The 17,806-nt window shown below is 35.9% G+C and overlaps 1 protein-coding gene across 2 annotated transcripts in view; it reads right to left on the reverse strand.

Moving 5' to 3' along the window:
• Positions 1-17,806, reverse strand: part of ADGRB3 (adhesion G protein-coupled receptor B3) — a 756,020-nt gene that overhangs the window by 4,239 nt on the left and 733,975 nt on the right. For both annotated transcript variants that reach the window (XM_032154235.2, XM_032154255.2), the window contains 2 exons: positions 14,191-14,226; positions 3,473-3,577 (listed from right to left, as the gene is read on the reverse strand). In XM_032154235.2, coding sequence (XP_032010126.1) covers positions 3,473-3,577; positions 14,191-14,226 — 141 coding nt within the window. The remainder of the gene's footprint in view (positions 1-3,472; positions 3,578-14,190; positions 14,227-17,806) is intronic.

Raw genomic sequence — 17,806 nt, forward strand, 5'->3', positions numbered from 1 at the left:
GACTCATTTATCATACACCAGGGTTGTGTCTAAAGGAGATTTCTGGGAATCCTTAGTTTGACAGAAAGTCCAATTAGTTCAATCCTGAAAGAATTCAGAGTATGTAAAGTGTTAGTTCATTAGTTGGAATATATAGGGGCTCCATTATGTTTGGAACAGATATGATTTCAAAGATCAACCGTTATGGATATGTGAACTAAAGTGGCCAATTTTAAACTTTGTCAGAAAATCTATATTCTAATTTCAAATGCTATCACTGTCACTACATGACCTATTGAATTCCTGAGAGGTTCTATTAGTAGGTAATACATTAATTCATAATTCATTAATTTTGGCTTTCCGCTAATCTTTAGCATCTCAAGCCACTCCCAGCTCAACTGGCGTTCTCATTATTGTTCACAAATGTGTGGATGCTCCCTTTAGGTCAGAGGCTTCTTTAGTGGTAAAAAACTACTGCACTCAGAAGTCAGAGTGGGAACAAGATCTGCAGGGAGTAGGGAGGGACTTGGTTGTCAGTGTATGGTACCCAGGAGCGACTCATCCTCCTGTGTGTTGGGCGTGATAAGAGAGGAGCCTATAGACTCTCATACTGAAAACTGTAATATCGCCAATGGTGCAAGTAAATGATGAACCGTGGAGCTGTCCAAAGGGATCACTGAATTTGGTGGTGAGAGCTGTAGGTGCCAGGAAAGGTTTCAGTGGAGGTATGAATCTTATCATAAAAACTTAAATGTTAGTGTAAGTCTCTGAATTTATGCAGCTGTTTTGTGTTTGTTAATTTATGTTTTGCACTTGAGTACAGAATAAGGAGCTGTAGTTAAACAGATGCATATTTGTTAAAGGCTAAAACATCATAAATTCCATATAAGCCAATGTGCACGAAGCTTCCCAAAGTGCTAATTTGGTCTTAAGCTGCATCAGTAGAAATGGAATCTTAGGTAAACAGAGTTCACCTGCCACCCAAAAATATGGCAGGGCTGCCTGAGCATTTCCCATAGTTCATGGATCCAGAGCACACTGGCTGTCCACTTGTAGATAAGTCCCTCCCTCCCTCCGTCCATCTATCCTTTTCTCTTTTCTCCTTTCCTTTTTTTCTTCCTTCTCTCCTTTCATTCCTCTCTTTCTTCTTTCATTCCCTCCTTCTTTCAACCTACCAATATTTAGGTACGAAGCAAAAAAGAGTATGCTTATTTTAAAAAAGTAAGAATTTGCAAAGGCTACTTGGGGGAAAGAGATCTGACTGAATGGTTTGTGAAACACACACAAAGTAAAATAGTTTCTTCTCTGGATATCAGTGCCTTCTCTTTTTTAGTGTGATTTAAATGTTTTCCTGCCTGGAAGCAAGGAAACGGACTAAATGGTTTTTTGGTTTCCCTTTGATTCCCCAAATTCTATTTTCTACCTAATTACCATCATTTGCAGTGCCAGGCAGGTGCTGTGAGTTAGCAGCCCAGAAAAAACAAAAAGAAAAACCCCTTTATCTGAGGTTTTAAAAAAGTCTTTCTCCACCCAATTATGCAATTTTTCATTAATAATGTGCCACTACAAATTGTGTGACTAAATTAAGGATAATGAACTCACTCATGCTCATTATTAATAAAAACTGAATAAGGAAGTCGCATTTTTTTCTCTCTCTTCTCAGATATTTAGGATGACAGTCAAGCAGCAATGACAACTCTATCCTCCCCACTCATAACCTTCCAAATGGTAAATATTTATAAATCTCTTCTAGAAAAGGCATGCCGCTGCAGAGATGTGGTGTAATTAGTAGACTATTTTTGTCAGGAAACTGAGATACAGATAGTTGTTCCATTAATGATTTAATACCCAGACCATACAGCAAGGAGAAATCACAATCATATTATAGCAGTTAGCCAGCTGTATCTGTTGCATAAGACTTTTAGATTTGTAAATATAACCCTCTCCTTTTTTTAAGTAATGAGGTTTCTTCAACTATTTCAATGTTATCTTTCAATATTTCAAAATGAGTAGGTAATGCTTTTAGGTCTAATCTCAATGGTGTGATTCTCACTTGCATGCTAGCTAAAAATTGATAGCTTTCTATCAGGAGGAGTAGAAGAGGAAGATCCACTCATTATGAATGAAGTGTTTTCTATATGCCTAGCATTTGATTGGTGATAACAAATAATACATGATTCCTACTTTAAGGAGAAAAATTGATGAACATGAAACTATTAAGAGACCAATTAAGAGTTAAAGCATATATTTCTCATAACCTTCATTTAACAAACACAGATTGAACGATCATAGCCATGCTATAAATCAATAGGAGCCATGTTAACTTACCACAACTGGAATTGTACTAGTAGTGAGAGGAATAAAAGAAAAACATAAAGATACATAAATGCTTACTCTTCAGCTCTTCCAAAGCTAACATTACTAATCAGGAGGCTAGGACTAAGTTTCATAAAATACATGTGGAGGAATCACTAGATTAAGAAGGTGACCAAACGTCATCTACTTTAGAACAATATAAATATTGAGGTCTGGAAAAGAAGAAAGACCATCCAAGGGCTGCAAAGAGTATGAGGCAAAGAAAGAGCCTCATATTTGGGTGAAGGAGAACAGCTGGTGTCAGATGGCAGTCCCAGCTCTATATCTTATAGCTGAGCCTCAGCTTCCCAGCCTATAAGGTGCTTCTTAACCTACTTGCTTTTGAAAGTGTTGTAATGACTGAAGATATATATTAATTACTGTTTTCTGTGCTCCATTTAGGAGGGTGAAATTGAAGTTTAGAAACCTGAGTTGGGTGACTTGCTTAAGATCAGATAGTTCTTGACTGAGCTTTTGAGCTTTCGACTAGTATACTGATTTCTAGAGTCCTGGTCTAGTGCTCTTATAATTATATAAACTTCTGTGAAACTATGATTATGCCATAAACATAGTAATTGTACAAAGTTATTTTATTTGATGAAGTCCTATACTAAGATTATAATAATGTAAATGAATGAGAAGAGAATGGTCACAATTAATAACCAGAGTCCCCAGTGTTCATGTGGGTACGAAAATTCTTACCACAAAATAAGTAAATCTCCTGGAGACAAAAATCTATCACTCTGGTTTCAGGTTACAACTTCATATACATAAAACAATTACATTTATGTCAGACATTCAAATGAAAATGGAAATATTAACCCAAAGGTATATTTGAAAAGAAACTTAACTTTAACTCTGACAGTAAAATGATCAGATGAAGCCAATATCGTTTTGATATATAACTAATTCTAATTAAAGCTTATAAATGAGGATATTTGAAATAGGAATAAAATGCCTAAAGATTCTGTCATTCCTAATTTGTCTTGGTAGACTTTCCAAAGTACGTTTTGGGGGCTTATACTTTTTTTCTATGTAGACTAGTCTTATGTTCCCACCATTAGGAGGTCCTGGAAGGCAGGAATAATATCTGACATCATGCATCTTCTACTCAGGCATTGAAGCAAAGCATACTTACCATACTGCTTGTATTTGGTATATCCCGAAATCTGTCCAAAGTTTGAAATTTCTGATTTAGTTCTTGAAATAGTTCCATATGCCTCTTCCTTGTATGCATGACCTTCTGCAAAAGAGAACAAGATAGCTCTCATCCCCAACTTGATGTATGTTTTTCAAACAAGAGATTTAATATTTTTGCTTTAATAATAAGGATAGTCAAGTTTGGCAGGAACCAGGAGGTCCTATAAGATGCACAAATGCAAATAAGTTGCAGCAAATCATTGTCTCATATTCAGCACTTCTTACACATTAAGAATTGGCTTTTTCTTTCACTTACAAGACTACAAAAAAAAAAAGGTTTTGTTGTGGGTACATTAAAAATGTACCAGTCATTTCTGAGTAAGATTTTCGTTATTCAAAAGTTAGAGCTGTTTTACAAAAACTGTTATAATCTTTTTAAAATGTTTAAAAACTTAAACTTGTAAAGCACCCAGTCCCTGATGTTTGTCATGGGAAATATTACTTTTTTATGTTTTATTTCTATAAACACTAAAATCCTAGCTGGCTGTACTAAAGTGGGAGCAAAATCCCAAGCCCTGCCATTAAGGCTGAATCAAAGCACTGAAATGTCTGAAATATATGTGGGATGTAAAACCTTGCATTTTCCATGTGCATAGCGATTGAGCTTCACAGGAGGAAAATCTGACCCATAGATTTCATCAATTTGTTTAGGAGATGGTATAGATTCTTAACAATTAGGGTTCAGAGCATCAATTGTGTAGCTGATATGCTTCTAAAATCATAGATACAAATATATTCATACTCCTCATCCCTGGTTACACCCTTTTCTCCCAACTTCACCATAACTCAACAAATGCAGTCAAATAAAAATGGCCTTGGGAGTATCATGGGCTGAATCTTGTTCAATTACAGATCATTTAAGAACACTAGGCCGGGCGCAGTGGCTCACGACTGTAATCCCAGCACTTTGGAAGGCCGAGGTGGGTGGATCACGAGGTCAGGAGATCGAGACCACCCTGGCTAACACGGTGAAACCCCGTCTCTACTAAAAAATACAAAAAATTCTCCGGGCGTGGTGGCGGGCGCCTGTAGTCCCAGCTACTCCGGAGGCTGAGGCAGGAGAATGGCGTGAACCCGGGAGGCAGAGCTTGCAGCGAGCGGAGATCGCAACACTGCACTTCAGCCTGGGCGACAGAGTGAGACTCCGTCTCAAAAAAAAAAAAAAAAAGAGCACTAATGAAGAATAGTTAGATAATAGGTGCCCTGTATTTGTAATTGTTATTTTAAAGGAGAAAATGTCTTCCTCAGTTTTGATTTTTAAAAGTTAGAAATCAATATTTTGGTGATTCTCCAAGACTATGACTTCATATTTGTGTAACATTTTACTGTATTTTAACCATATGCCTCTAACTTACCATTCGTGCATGTGGTTCACACAGGTATATTATATCTATGTTTAAGCTAGAATTTGAATATTTGGTCCATTATTTCAACTAGCAAATATTTTCAAAAGTAAGGATTTGTTTTGAAAAAGAAATACATCTTTGGGAGAGCTGTAATGCCTAATTCCTTCTAAAAGACACTGCAGAGAAGCACTTTATCCCCTTGAGGAAAAGGAAAAGGACAAAAGACAAAAAACCACTGAATCTTTAACACATTAAAAAAGTCTGTTCTCTCCTATGCAAGCTTTAATTTCCTATATTTAATAAGTACGTATCTAGGCAATACATTGTTTAGCTCATTTCTTTCCTTTTCACTAGCCTACTTTTATGTGAGAGATTTCTGCCATTTTATGTCTTGCAACAATCAGTTTCTGTTTTTGCTCCTTTTGGCTCTAGGAGTTGGCTGTGTGAGAATCAGGTGTTTGAGGACAAGAACATGGCAACATTACTCATGATAGGGACATGAAACATAGCAAGCAATTATAGAGCGATTAACTTCCCATCAGTTTGGGAGAGAATATACAAAACAGATTTGCAGGATTAACAGAGAAACACCAGGCAAACATAATTTGACTAGTGATGGCTTGTGGAGATTTATGAGAGAGAGGATTTGCATAAGCAACTCAACGGGGAGATTTTGAGGACCCTGTCACTGGCAAACATAAAGTAGCACATTCTTTCCTTCGGGAGACAAACACTTTCATGCAGTACCAGGTTCTAAGATACTGATTAAAATATGGATTTGTGTCATAAGGAACACTTGAAAAAAAGAACTATTGTAGTTAGAAGACTGGATCTGCTTCTAACTTACAAATTTCAATTTTCATAGCAACGAGTCTTATTATATAGAGTTATTTTCTTCTAAGGTACAGTAGGGGTGATGTACTGACATTTGTCTGAGATATTTTATTCCATCATTTAATACATACTTACGAGCATCACATATTGTGCTAGATGCTCAAGTAATGATGTTGCACAAAATCTGATTGAGTTCCTGATCTCTTGTAGCTTGAAGTCTAATGGAGGACACAGGCATAATAATTCAAATACATGTAAAACTGTAAGTGTGATAAAGAAAACATATGGTGCTGCTATGAAAGTGATAGGATAATTTGCTAAGATAAATCCAAGTGAGGCAATCCCCTCATTTTCATATATTCATATTTCATTTGAAATTCCTCAAATTAGTTATTCCCATGGTCTTATTTGTCTATCCTCTCTTTTCCATTTGCTAGGATTCAGACAATTTCTAGCTCAATTTTTAATTCTATGCTGGAATCCCCTCTTTTCAATGGGATCTTTCCTTTTTGAGCACAAGAAACTCATTCTCTTCTAAGAGAGTTGATGCCAAAGGCATAGCACCCTTATTTTGAGATGAGCATCTGATGATTTTTGTTTGTGAAGTCTCCAATTATCCTTCATCTTGTGAGGATTCTGACTTTGCTTTGGGGAACTATACCTTCCCATGTTGTTGGAAACGTCCATTGACATTCCTACTATTCTCCGGCCAAGAGGTGAATTATTCCATCCCCTTCCAACAGTTATTGCATTAGTCAAAGTCACCTAATGTTTGTTGCAGCCAAATACTTACACCAGACAAAGCATTTTTAAGAAGCAAACCAAGCATCAAATACATTCCATGGAAAAGAAGATACGTAAGCTGATTGGAGGTTTTATAATTATATTCTGATTGAATGGGTAGTACCTAATTCAGAACTGGGTGGATCATATTTCAAAGAATTGGATTGCTATAAAAGTCTAAAAAGTACACAGGAAAAATATAAAGTTATGCTGGTCACCAATATTATATAACCAAAAAGCATTTTGATATTTTCTACATGGGTTTATTAAAGCTATTCTGTATAATAAAACTGAAGGACGCTGAAATGAATATGGAAGCAAACGAAAAATTCGTATGCTGAAATATGGGCCCTTGCTACCTAGAAACATTAATTGCAAATACATCCTCATGCCAAATATTCATTCTAATTTGAAACTGCCACCTTGGCACTGCCAGAAATAACCACAGCAATGATGGCCTGGACTTCTGGCAGAAGTATCACATTACAGCTGCCGCTGACAGCTCATGTCTCTGACATGAACTCAGTTTGATTGTCCATGCATGATTTCTTCTTGTTCATACACTCAAGTAGATCATCCTGCCTTTAAAATAAAGAAAAGTCCATTGATAAGAATGCCGGCTTCACAGAGAACATTGGAGAGTTTATAACCCAACAATATTCTGGGACAACAACTTAGGTGTCGTTTTAGTTTTCACATGTACTAAAGGTTTCCTCTTATTTATTTACTTGTGTGAGTATTTATTTGTAGCACTGATGCCTCTAATGAGTTGCCACTTGCTTAGAAGTTTTCGTGCTTATAAATCTATTGGTCTATTTCATTTAGCTATTTTTTTATGTTTAGTGACATTACGGTTTATGATTGCCTTTTTCTTTCTTTTCTAATTTAAGCACCCCTGTTTTTTCAAGAAATTAACTGCTGTCAAAAACTGAACTTAGAATTGAGTTTTCAAAATGTGTAATAATGAGAAAATTCTAACCTGTGGATTTTCTATTTAAATAAAGATATATTCTGATTGACAATATCTACATATCTATAGAATTCAGGTGGCTGTCAAATATTATATGCATCTTTTGCAATAAAGATAAGAGCATGATAATGTTTCCTTGCATTCATATTAATAACGCAACATTTCTTGAAGCTGTGTATGAATCCCCATCCTGAGAGGACCACCAATTTAACTGCACAAGAAATATGCTCTCCTGAGTAGCTATTTCAAAAGACTCCTTTCTTTTTATACATTTTAAATGCAAGAGAATTAGTCTTTGCAATCCTTTAATTGTTGATATTAGAGAAAAAGTGATTCTATAAAATGAAGCACATTCATCATATTTCAGATATTTGAGAAAAATGAGGACGGAAAGCCACCTGTATGTCTGGAGTACCTGCTATATCCCAAGAACTCTCCTAGACCATTTAAATACTTGGAATATGCCAAGTCTGATAGCATATTTCTCCAAGTTGGATCTAGAGAAATGTATATTTAGACCTCAGTTGTATCACTTTTAAGTTGTGTGGTCTGAAGTGTAAAATCTAATCTCCTTTTAGCCCCAGTTTCAGTAATCAGACTTACCTTGCAGGGTAATTTTGAAGATTTAAAAAAGGATATACAACACTTATCACTGGGCCACACAGATAAGAGCCACTTAAGAAATGGCAGCCATTATTATCTTTCTTAATCCTCACAATAACCCTGGGAGGTAAAGCCATTATCTCCACTTTACTGATCAGAAAACTGAAGCTCAAGGAGGCTAAGTAAGTTTCCCAAGCTCACACAAGTGGTGAGCAAGCTGGAATTCTTTTTGAATTCCACATCAATTCTCTTTGCTTGCTGCTATCTTAGATGTATCTCATAGATTCAGGGAGCACTCTTCTTTAGACTATTCAGGTTTGTAATTATGTCTTTTTAAAATGGAAAATGAGACAAAACAATCCAGGATGGGCTAGGTACTCTCTGTATTGAGCCCATAAGCTCTATGGATATTGACCACCCTGCAGCTATTTCATAGTACTGCAATTGTATTTTTAATGGCTGGTCTGCATATTTTGTCTCTGAACAGTTCCTGGGCAATGACTTATTCGTCTGTATATCACTGGCACCTAGCACAGCATCTGGCATTCATCAGGTGCTCAATAAATGTATACTGAATACCTTAAATGAACAAGACAGAATAGATATATAGGCCAGGGAAGGCGACTGCTACATAGAAGGCCATTATACATGTCATCTTCTCTTCTTCTATAAAAGAGGTCTTCCCACTGGAAGAATGGCTCATTTACTGGCCCCAGCCAGGAGCTTTGCCTCCTCATTCTGATTTTATTGTGTTCCTTTCTTTTTAATACAAATGGCTTATAAATGACCTGTAGCTGGGCTTAGAAAAAACTGTTTACAGATTTTCACTTTAATTCATAAGTGTGAATCACAGAGTTGAAGCTTAAGTCTGAATTATATATCAGAGAGGTATTTACTGTATACAGACTTTTAGAAGCTGAAATAAATTGTTAGAGAAAGTTGGAGAATCTCCCAACCATAAACTTTATAGTATGAGGTCTGGAAATCATGGGCTGATGGGAATTAGAAACCAGTTTCCATGAATTATGTTTTCCAGCCTTAGAACTACAATGCCATTGCCCATATTGGCTAAGATGAACCTGTGGTTCTTCTTCTTCTTTACTGGTTTGCATGAGTCCTTTATGGCTGGCTTCTAGATGAAAAGGTAAGGGAAGGTTAGAGTAATATTTTTAAGTCTTTTGGCTTGCTTTGGGGAAAAGAAGTTCTACTTACTATGATCCAATTTGGTGAAGAGGAATTCTCGTATCTATGACTTACTTTGGAGGAGAATAAGGGGCCAGTGACAGGAGGGAAAGAGAAGATCAGAGAGATCCTGGTTCTGAGGTTGCTTCTGAGGCCTTTCAATGTTCTTAGTTCAAAGCACTCAGTATGCCAAAGCACCATACCCTGGGCTACCATTTTCTGAGCCCTGTATTCCTCTCTCCAGAGTAGGTTGTTGAATATTAGCCTAAAGTGAATGTCAAAACTCGTATTAAGGAAGCAATGCACACTACAGGGATTTAACTTAGTTCTTAAAGCTGTGTCGTGAAAGGGGGATGATTTCCTTGGCTGGCGTCCCAACGTGTCCCTCACATGGAACTTGTAGACCCATTTTCAGTGTCTATGTTTCAAATATGTTTCTGTTTGAATAAATATGATGCCAGAGTTTAAAAGAAACTAGACACAGGGTCTGAAAACAGCAAAAATTAGTTGCATATTTTTTTATTTTGCCACTGTCAATAATGAGTATACTTGCTGTAAATGCATAATTTTGCAACAGTTTAAATTTAGTAATATAAAAAAAGATGGCTATTGTCTAGGACTAAATTGCTCAAACTTTTCCTCTAAAAGTACCCAGATTGCCTAATGGGCTCAGGGATGGTGCAGGAAGAAGTCTGTTATGAACAAGACATTTCTTTGAAATTTTATGCCTTATACTTAGAAATTAAAGTGCACTTTGATTTCTGTGTCACAATTTAGCTGTGTTTGTAGTGACATTGAATTAATATAAAATGATATCTTACTTGACTATTATCCCCCAAATCTCCTTGTAAAAACTCAAGCTCCCATGAAAATGGGGATTTCTCATTACCCTGTGTCTGTGTCTTCTTTTGCCCTCTGTCCACCATCAATGTCTCCCAGTTTGAGAAGTATGAAAATAGTAGAGGTATGGAGCTTATTAAAAACTCAGAGAAACATCCTAAAATGTTTTTAAAAGGCTACATAGGCCAGGCACAGTGGCTCATGCCTATAATCCCAGCATTTTGGGAGGCTGAGGCAAGAGGATCACACGAGCCCCGGAGTTTGAGACTGACCTGGACAACATGGTGAGACCCCATCTCTACAAAAAACAAAACAAAATATAAGTTAGCCAAGCATGCCTGTGGTCCCAGCTACTAGGAGGCTGACGTGAGAGGATTCCTTGAACCCAGGAGGCAGAGGTTGCAATGAGCCAAGATTGCACCACTGCACTCCAGTGTGAGTAACAAAGCCAGCTTCTGTCAAAAAAAAAAAAAAAAAGCTATACAATTTTCATGGAAAACTGTGAAAATTTTTATCTCTGCATTTTTGGAAGTGAAGATTAAAAAAACATATCCATATGACAAGTATATGGATACAGTTCTTTTTGTTGTTGTTTGTTTGTTTTTACTTTGTTTTGAGATGGAGTCTCACTTTGTTGTCCAGACTGGAGTGCAGCGGCGCGATCTTGGTTCATTGCAACCTCCACCTCCTGGATTCAATCGATTCTCCTGCCTCAGCCTCCCAAGTAGCCGGGATTACAGGCGTGCACCGCCATGCCCAGCTAATTTTTGTATTTTCAGCAGATATGGGGTTTCATGGATACTTCTTTATCCACATATTTTTAACATGGAATGGATACTGTTATCTATTAGTGTTTCAGAATGAATGCCTGTAATTGTTGTTTCTGGGAATTCTTAGAGCCCAAATCTCAACACAAGACAGACAATTAGAACAACTTACCTAAGTGTCTGTTTTAACATCATATTAGGAAACTTTATTCTAAAATATTAAAATGGAACTCACCCTGACTAGATATCTTCTTGATATCCCTGGTTCTGTTACTGGTACTAGCAGAAACCCAGGCTCAGAACTGGAGAGTCTTCTTTTTTCTGCTCCCTCACCCTGTCACCCTATGTTCAGTTAAGGACCAAATTCCATAGATTCTGCCTCTGCAGAGTCTTCTTATTGCTTTCTCTTCCTACCACCGCCAGGAAGTGGACTTTCATTACCTACTATACTAACCAACCCTAATTGGTATTTCTACTTCACCTTTCACCCTGCTACAATCTATCCTCCCTGTTACTGACATACTCATCTTTTTAAAACCTAGAGTATAACAAATCATTCTGTTCTGAAACAACAGCAACAACAAGCAAACAAAATACAATAGAAAAAGCTTAGCAGCTTTTAGTAGCAAATTAAATAAAAATCCCTCCTGGACTATAAGGCATGGTTTCTAAATTACTCACTTTAGTCTCTTCTTCCACAGACACCTGTTTAGGTAAATTTTGACTTACTTATTGTTTCTTAAGAATGCCACAGATTAGCCAACCTACATGCCTTTTCCTCTTCCTAGAATTTCTACCTGCCATTTTTCTATCTCCTTGAGTTATATCTAATGTGGATATCTTTGAAATTCAATGTGGCTGTCTTTGAAACATCTCTTCCATAGTTGTCATTTTTTATACTAGTCTCTGCCTTAACTCAGCTACAGTGTCCAACAACATTTTGTTAAAGCAAACTGGATGGAAAAATAATTCAATTTTTCACCATTCTTTAAAAAAAATTACTGAATGCTTACTAGGTACTAGGATCTCTGGAGGTAGGCATAAAATTTCAATAAGGCATTTGGTTACAGAACGCAAGAATATCATTACAGTATTTTCTGTATACTTTCCAGAAAGCAAGAATCCAGAAATGCCATGCTGTTCTGGAGACTGGCTACATGAAAGGGCTATTCCCCTGGTATGACATTAACTAGCCACAAGAGTTTTAGGGATATATGAGTTGGCAGAATATTATCATAGTGTGTAAACTCTGGGGAGTGTGTTAGGCTTAAAGCCTGAAGCAAAGATGCTTTAAGAAGTCCAAGAAGCAGTCTGTCAGTGGCAAAATGTTTAAGCTGGCCATTGTATGATAAAGCTTGCAGGGGGAGCAGGAGTGACAGGGAGCTTGATACGAATTGAATTAAGCTAGCCTGAATTAAGAGGGGGACAACCTGGACTTTCCCTCAAGAACCACCCACAAAATATAAATAGATTGTATTACAATTCATTCGCATTTATACCTGGCAATAAGTTTTTTAAACTCAATCCATGAAATATCTGCCACAAACCTGTTATAGAACATGAGACTAAGGGAAATAGCTCTAAACAATTTGTAGAGTAAAAGTAATGTCTCAAAGTTCCCACCTGCCCCCACCAAATTTTGACACCTGTAGTAATCATGCAGTGATTACAGCAATTAAAGAGCTAAAGACATGTCCGGGGTTCTTGTGTTGCAATTTCTCTTCTTTATCAGCAAAGGTTTTATTAACAACGTGGTTTTATGGGTGGAATAATAAGCATAGAAATAAGTATCAGCTTAAGGAATTTGCTACTAGATGCCATAGAGAATAGATGAAAAAAGAAGAGTTTTTCTAATGCTCCAAATGACACAGTATCATTAGATTTCTTTTCAGTGTTTGTGATTACATAACTTAGGTTGGTTGAATTGAGGCTTAATTTTAGATCTAGGTTTTTACTACATTTTGCCACTGATGCCTAGTGGCTTAATTCCTTCCTCCTTTCCTTTATACTAACATAACAATTTATTGCCTTTAGACAAGAATATGTACAATCTGATCCTCTATTTTTGGCTACCTGAAGAATTAATACTAAAAAGCCATAAAATACCTGTTCTTCAAAGGCACTAAAAAATCTGAAGGCAAAGATTGCTGAACATTGTCTATTCAGATTTATAACTTTTATGCTAAAAACTTTGGATACAATAAAATATATATTCAGTACTAAGTTACTACAATAAGGCTGCATCAGTATTAAAATTTGCTATTTAATCGTAGCTAAAAGATTCCTTATCATTACTTTGTATCTTGTAGTCTGAAATGTTACTGAAAAGAACCAATTATCCTTGGACTCCATTCAGGGTAAAACCATTGTTGACCATTGCAGTAAATAAAAACAAGTCTTAGTTTTGACACATGATGTACATTGTAGAGCTACAACATTCATCTACATAGATGAAATGACTGAATTAGGAGTAGTTAGCACGTTCTGGGAGGCTTCTGTAATTTTAGGAGTATCAGTTAAGAGTATTGAGTTCTATGTATGCATCACAAAGGTATAAATATACTGGAGAAATATATAATGTACTATATCCAATTATGTTAGCAGACTATGAATCATATCCAATTATCAATATACATAAGTACATTTTATGTGATGCTTAAACATCATTAATTTTGTATTTAGCATAACCTCCTCAGATGGAATGATTTTAGTAATTTCGGGTAAGCATATTACAGCATCAATACAAATTCAATGTAAATTGGAAAATGAAAATTTTCATCTTGTTTGTATCTGTGAAAAGGCATTTACTAAACACAGGAACACATTGAATCAATAGTTTCTATCGGAAAAAAAAGCATCAAATGTACCGCAGAGAACCTAAATAGCAGGAATCAGAACATGAAACAAGTAATTTTCAGAGAAAGCCTAGCTAACCAGCCTAAGCATGCTCACAAGATCTCTTCAGGCAGTCACTGAAGTAAAACCAAGAAAATTGCTTTAAATAAAAAATCAGGAAGCTGACATTCCCCCTCCCTACAAACTGAATCAACCAGGTTCAACTCCTAACATAAATTGTTCACTTATCTTAGTATGTATAAAACAGATTCCTCACTTGTCCAGAAAATCTCAGTTTAGCAAATACTTAAAGTAATTCAAGCTTTAAAAATTTCATCCTACACAGGATAAATTTTAAGTAAAAATGTTTGACTTTTTAAATTAAATTAGTATATAATACCCTTACATGGCTGCATAGAATAATAATTTTTAAGTAATTATATATCTATTTTGAATTCAAGTAATTACAATTCTAAAATAATTCGTATAAACTTACCTCAAAGTCAAGGTCTGAGTATCGTGATTTTCTTCTCTGTAAGATATATTTTTAAAAAGAAGGAGAAAAACCAATAAACTTATGTTTAGTCATTGAAACAAAATGAAAAATCATCATTTTCATTAAAGATAATCCTGCTTGTTTTATACATATTTCCTTCACATAAGGAAAAATGTAAAATTTTATGATTTCAAAATATTCCATTCACAATTTTCTATTTTCACTTTGAACTTCTTTTAAAATTGAAGAATATAAAAATACAGAATATTTCTCATTTTGACCTCTTAACCCTAACTTTTAGTAAGGAGAAATTGTTCCTATGAAAACTCAAACAGACATTTCAATCTTGAAAGAGACTTTAGGCTTACTACAGCAAAACTACAGACAAACAGGATTAAAAGTTGTATAGGAAAAATTGTCTAGTTACCTCAACATCTTCAACCAACCTCTAGTTTTCATTTCTACCAAATTCTGCCCAGTTCTCTAAGTCCCAAAGCTCTTCATAAGTCTCACCCACATATTTCTTGTAATTTGATAGTCCTCCACGACAGAAAAGTCCTTCTCATTGCTAGTCCTAAGGAACTAAAGTATTTGTTCTAGTTCAGCAAAACAAACAATTCCGCACCCCAGTAAAATGCAGATGTACATGTAAATGTCTCAGTGTTTCTCTATGGCTCCACCTTTGTTAAACAGTTTCTGAAATCTAGTTATTGATAAAATAATGAGGACTGATACAACCAGAAAACAGGATTACAAAGAAATTAATATAATTCATGTGATATGATTTTCATGATATTAGTATAAAGTATTCTTAGCAAACTTTTAGTACAGATTTTTTAAGTTTAGAATTTTTTAATGAGAGAGGGAATGAAACAGGGAGAATTAACAAACAATTAAAGCATGTAATACTCAGGCAGTTGGAAAAATATATAAACCTTTGGGCAAAATTTTGTTTTATTTTTCCCGTGCTCCCATCCCAACACCTACAAACTTCAATAATTTAATAGGAAATCATACCCAAGATAGGTAGGAGACTCTAGTCTGCATTTTAACTCTTGAACATTAGGAAAGACAGAAAGGAAGCACTAATGTAGTTTCTGGAAAACTATGATTAAATTTCTGCAGCTACAGTTAAAATTGTCATTACAAAATCAGAACCTCACTATATACCTAATCCCCAAACCATGTTTCAGTAGACAGAAGGGGACACGCCGAAAGAAAGGTTTCATGTTTTAAGTGAAAAATTCCTGAAATAATTTTATTTTAGTGAAGCTGTTTAAGACTGAAAATGCAGTCTTCAAGTACAACCAAGGAGAGGGCTGAAAGGAGACTGCCTTATTAAATGAAAACTCAGCACGTTGATCTCACTTTCTTCTTGTCTCCAACAGCACCTCAGCCTCGCCATGGCGACATCCAGGCATTGAGCCCAGCCCTCTTTTGCCATCTCCCCGCCACTATTGTTATCTAACTGTGCTGTGTAAAAACCAGGCTCCAGTGTACTGCACCACACTTTGCTGCAATATGCTAGACTAAATGTCAGGGCTTCCATTCTGCTCTTGGATACCTTTCTTGGCACTGTGACTAAGCAGGACATTTTTGTCAGTATACATCAAGCAAGATTCTTTCTTAATACAGCAAAATTCAAGGATGGAAACAGTTTTAAGCAATAATTATAAAACATTAGTCATGAGCTTTGCATTTTATTTGAAAATTAAATAGTGGCATCTTGTGAAATAGATTTAGAAGCAAGAGCAAAAGACAGGAACCTAGAAGATCACCAGAGATAGATTCTGTTTCTGAGAGCAGGTATGTCAATGTGAACTATGGAAGGAAAATGGATACACTCATACAAGTAGATCTCACTCCTATTTAATTTTATTAAAATTAAATTCTAACATAAGGCATAGCAGAACTGGCAGTCTTGAAGGATTAGACTAAGGAATGAACAAATCAAACAATCAGATTTTAATCAAAAGAACCTAAAGATGGTGGTGGGATTTGGAAAGGATGCAAAATAAAGCAGTAAAGCCTTAAAAATTAGAGAGTGGGAAAAAATGACAGAATTTACAGTCCAAGTGAGTTAAAAATGTGTGTAAAGTTATTCAGGTTTCCACAATACTGACCAAGTGTTTCAAACTTTTATTGTTTATATAGCACTTTCACATTTGCACATGCTACCCACCCGTGGGATGGTCAGATAAAATATTATTTATTTTCCTTATTTTATAGAATAAGAAAAATTAAGGGTCAGTAGAGTTAAAATGACTTGCCCACTTCACCTGGGTGGTAAGTAAATGAGTTGGGATTCAAACTCAGGACTTCTGACTCCAAGCGCAGCATTTTATTTACTGTCTCTTGCTGTCTTCTCAGTAATACGGGAGTGATATGTTACAGCAAAAATGCCTGTGATGTTTTGCTAATTGTTACCAGACTCAGCAAAAATAACAATAGATGAGCCAGTCAGTCCAAGCCTGACTTTCTAAGCATAAAGCAAGGTCAAGCAGATTAACTTTTACTTGTCAATTGCATTTTGAAGGAGAAAAAAAAAACTAGCAATTTGATATTTACATATTTGAGAAAATATCTGTGTTGAGTAAAATAACTTAGAAATCATTCTGATACGCAATCATTTATAAGCAATGATACAATAACAAACAGTAGGAGACTTCTCCACCTCCAGACATGACTCTCTCTCTTTTTTTTTTTTTTTTGAAATGGTCTTGCTGTGTCACCCAGCCCGGGGTTCAGTGGCACGATCACAGCTCCATGCAGCCTCAACATTCAGGGCTCAAGTGATCTTTCCACCTCAGCTCTCCTAGTAGCTGGGGCTATAGACATGTGCCACAACGCCTGGCTAAGTTTTGCATTTTTTGTAGAGATAAGATTTTGTCATGTTGCCTAGAATGATCTCGAACTCCTGGGCTCAAGCGATCCACCTGCCTCGGCCTCTCAAAATGCTGAGATTACAGGCGTGAGGCCCCACCCCAGCCTTAGTTTACCTTTAAGGGGCATGGGGCATTGGGAAATTGATGGTGTAAAGAAAGAATAAGAACATCCAATTCTGTTCAGGTTTGGTCTGTTTCCACCCTTGGTATACATACAGTGTATTGGAAAGTCTTTCAAAGTATTGAAGTTTATTGAAACCCTAACTGACTTGCATGTTTATTCAAATGTCTTTCTGAGCTCTCTAAAATATTAATTCCAGAGAAGAAAGTGATTGGAAATTGTTACATATGTTTTAAATTAAGAACCAACTGAGAAAAGTGGTCAAGCCATAACAATTTTTCTGATAATCTGATAACTTTTAAAAATGCTACATGTAAATTTAATATAAGCCAGGGATAGGTGATATTGAAATATTTTATGAAGATACAAATCCCTCTGTACATATATTCCAATTTTGCAAATAACCTAAGGTAAATAATCCTTTTTCTCAAAGTAGGTAATGGAATCCTTCTATGCTGTTTCCTCTTCCTAATTTCTATGCTGTTTCCTCTTCTTAATTTCCCACTTAGAACTCATCCCAACTTGTATTCTATTCTCAATACTCCATTAAAATTCTTCTTGCTGACAGTCTCTGATGAGCTCCATCTGGTCAAATTCCAAGGTCAATTTT

This window comes from Hylobates moloch, unplaced genomic scaffold, assembly GCF_009828535.3.
Source record: "Hylobates moloch isolate HMO894 unplaced genomic scaffold, HMol_V3 SCAFFOLD_2, whole genome shotgun sequence".
In the NCBI taxonomy this organism is placed as follows: Eukaryota; Metazoa; Chordata; class Mammalia; order Primates; family Hylobatidae; genus Hylobates; species Hylobates moloch.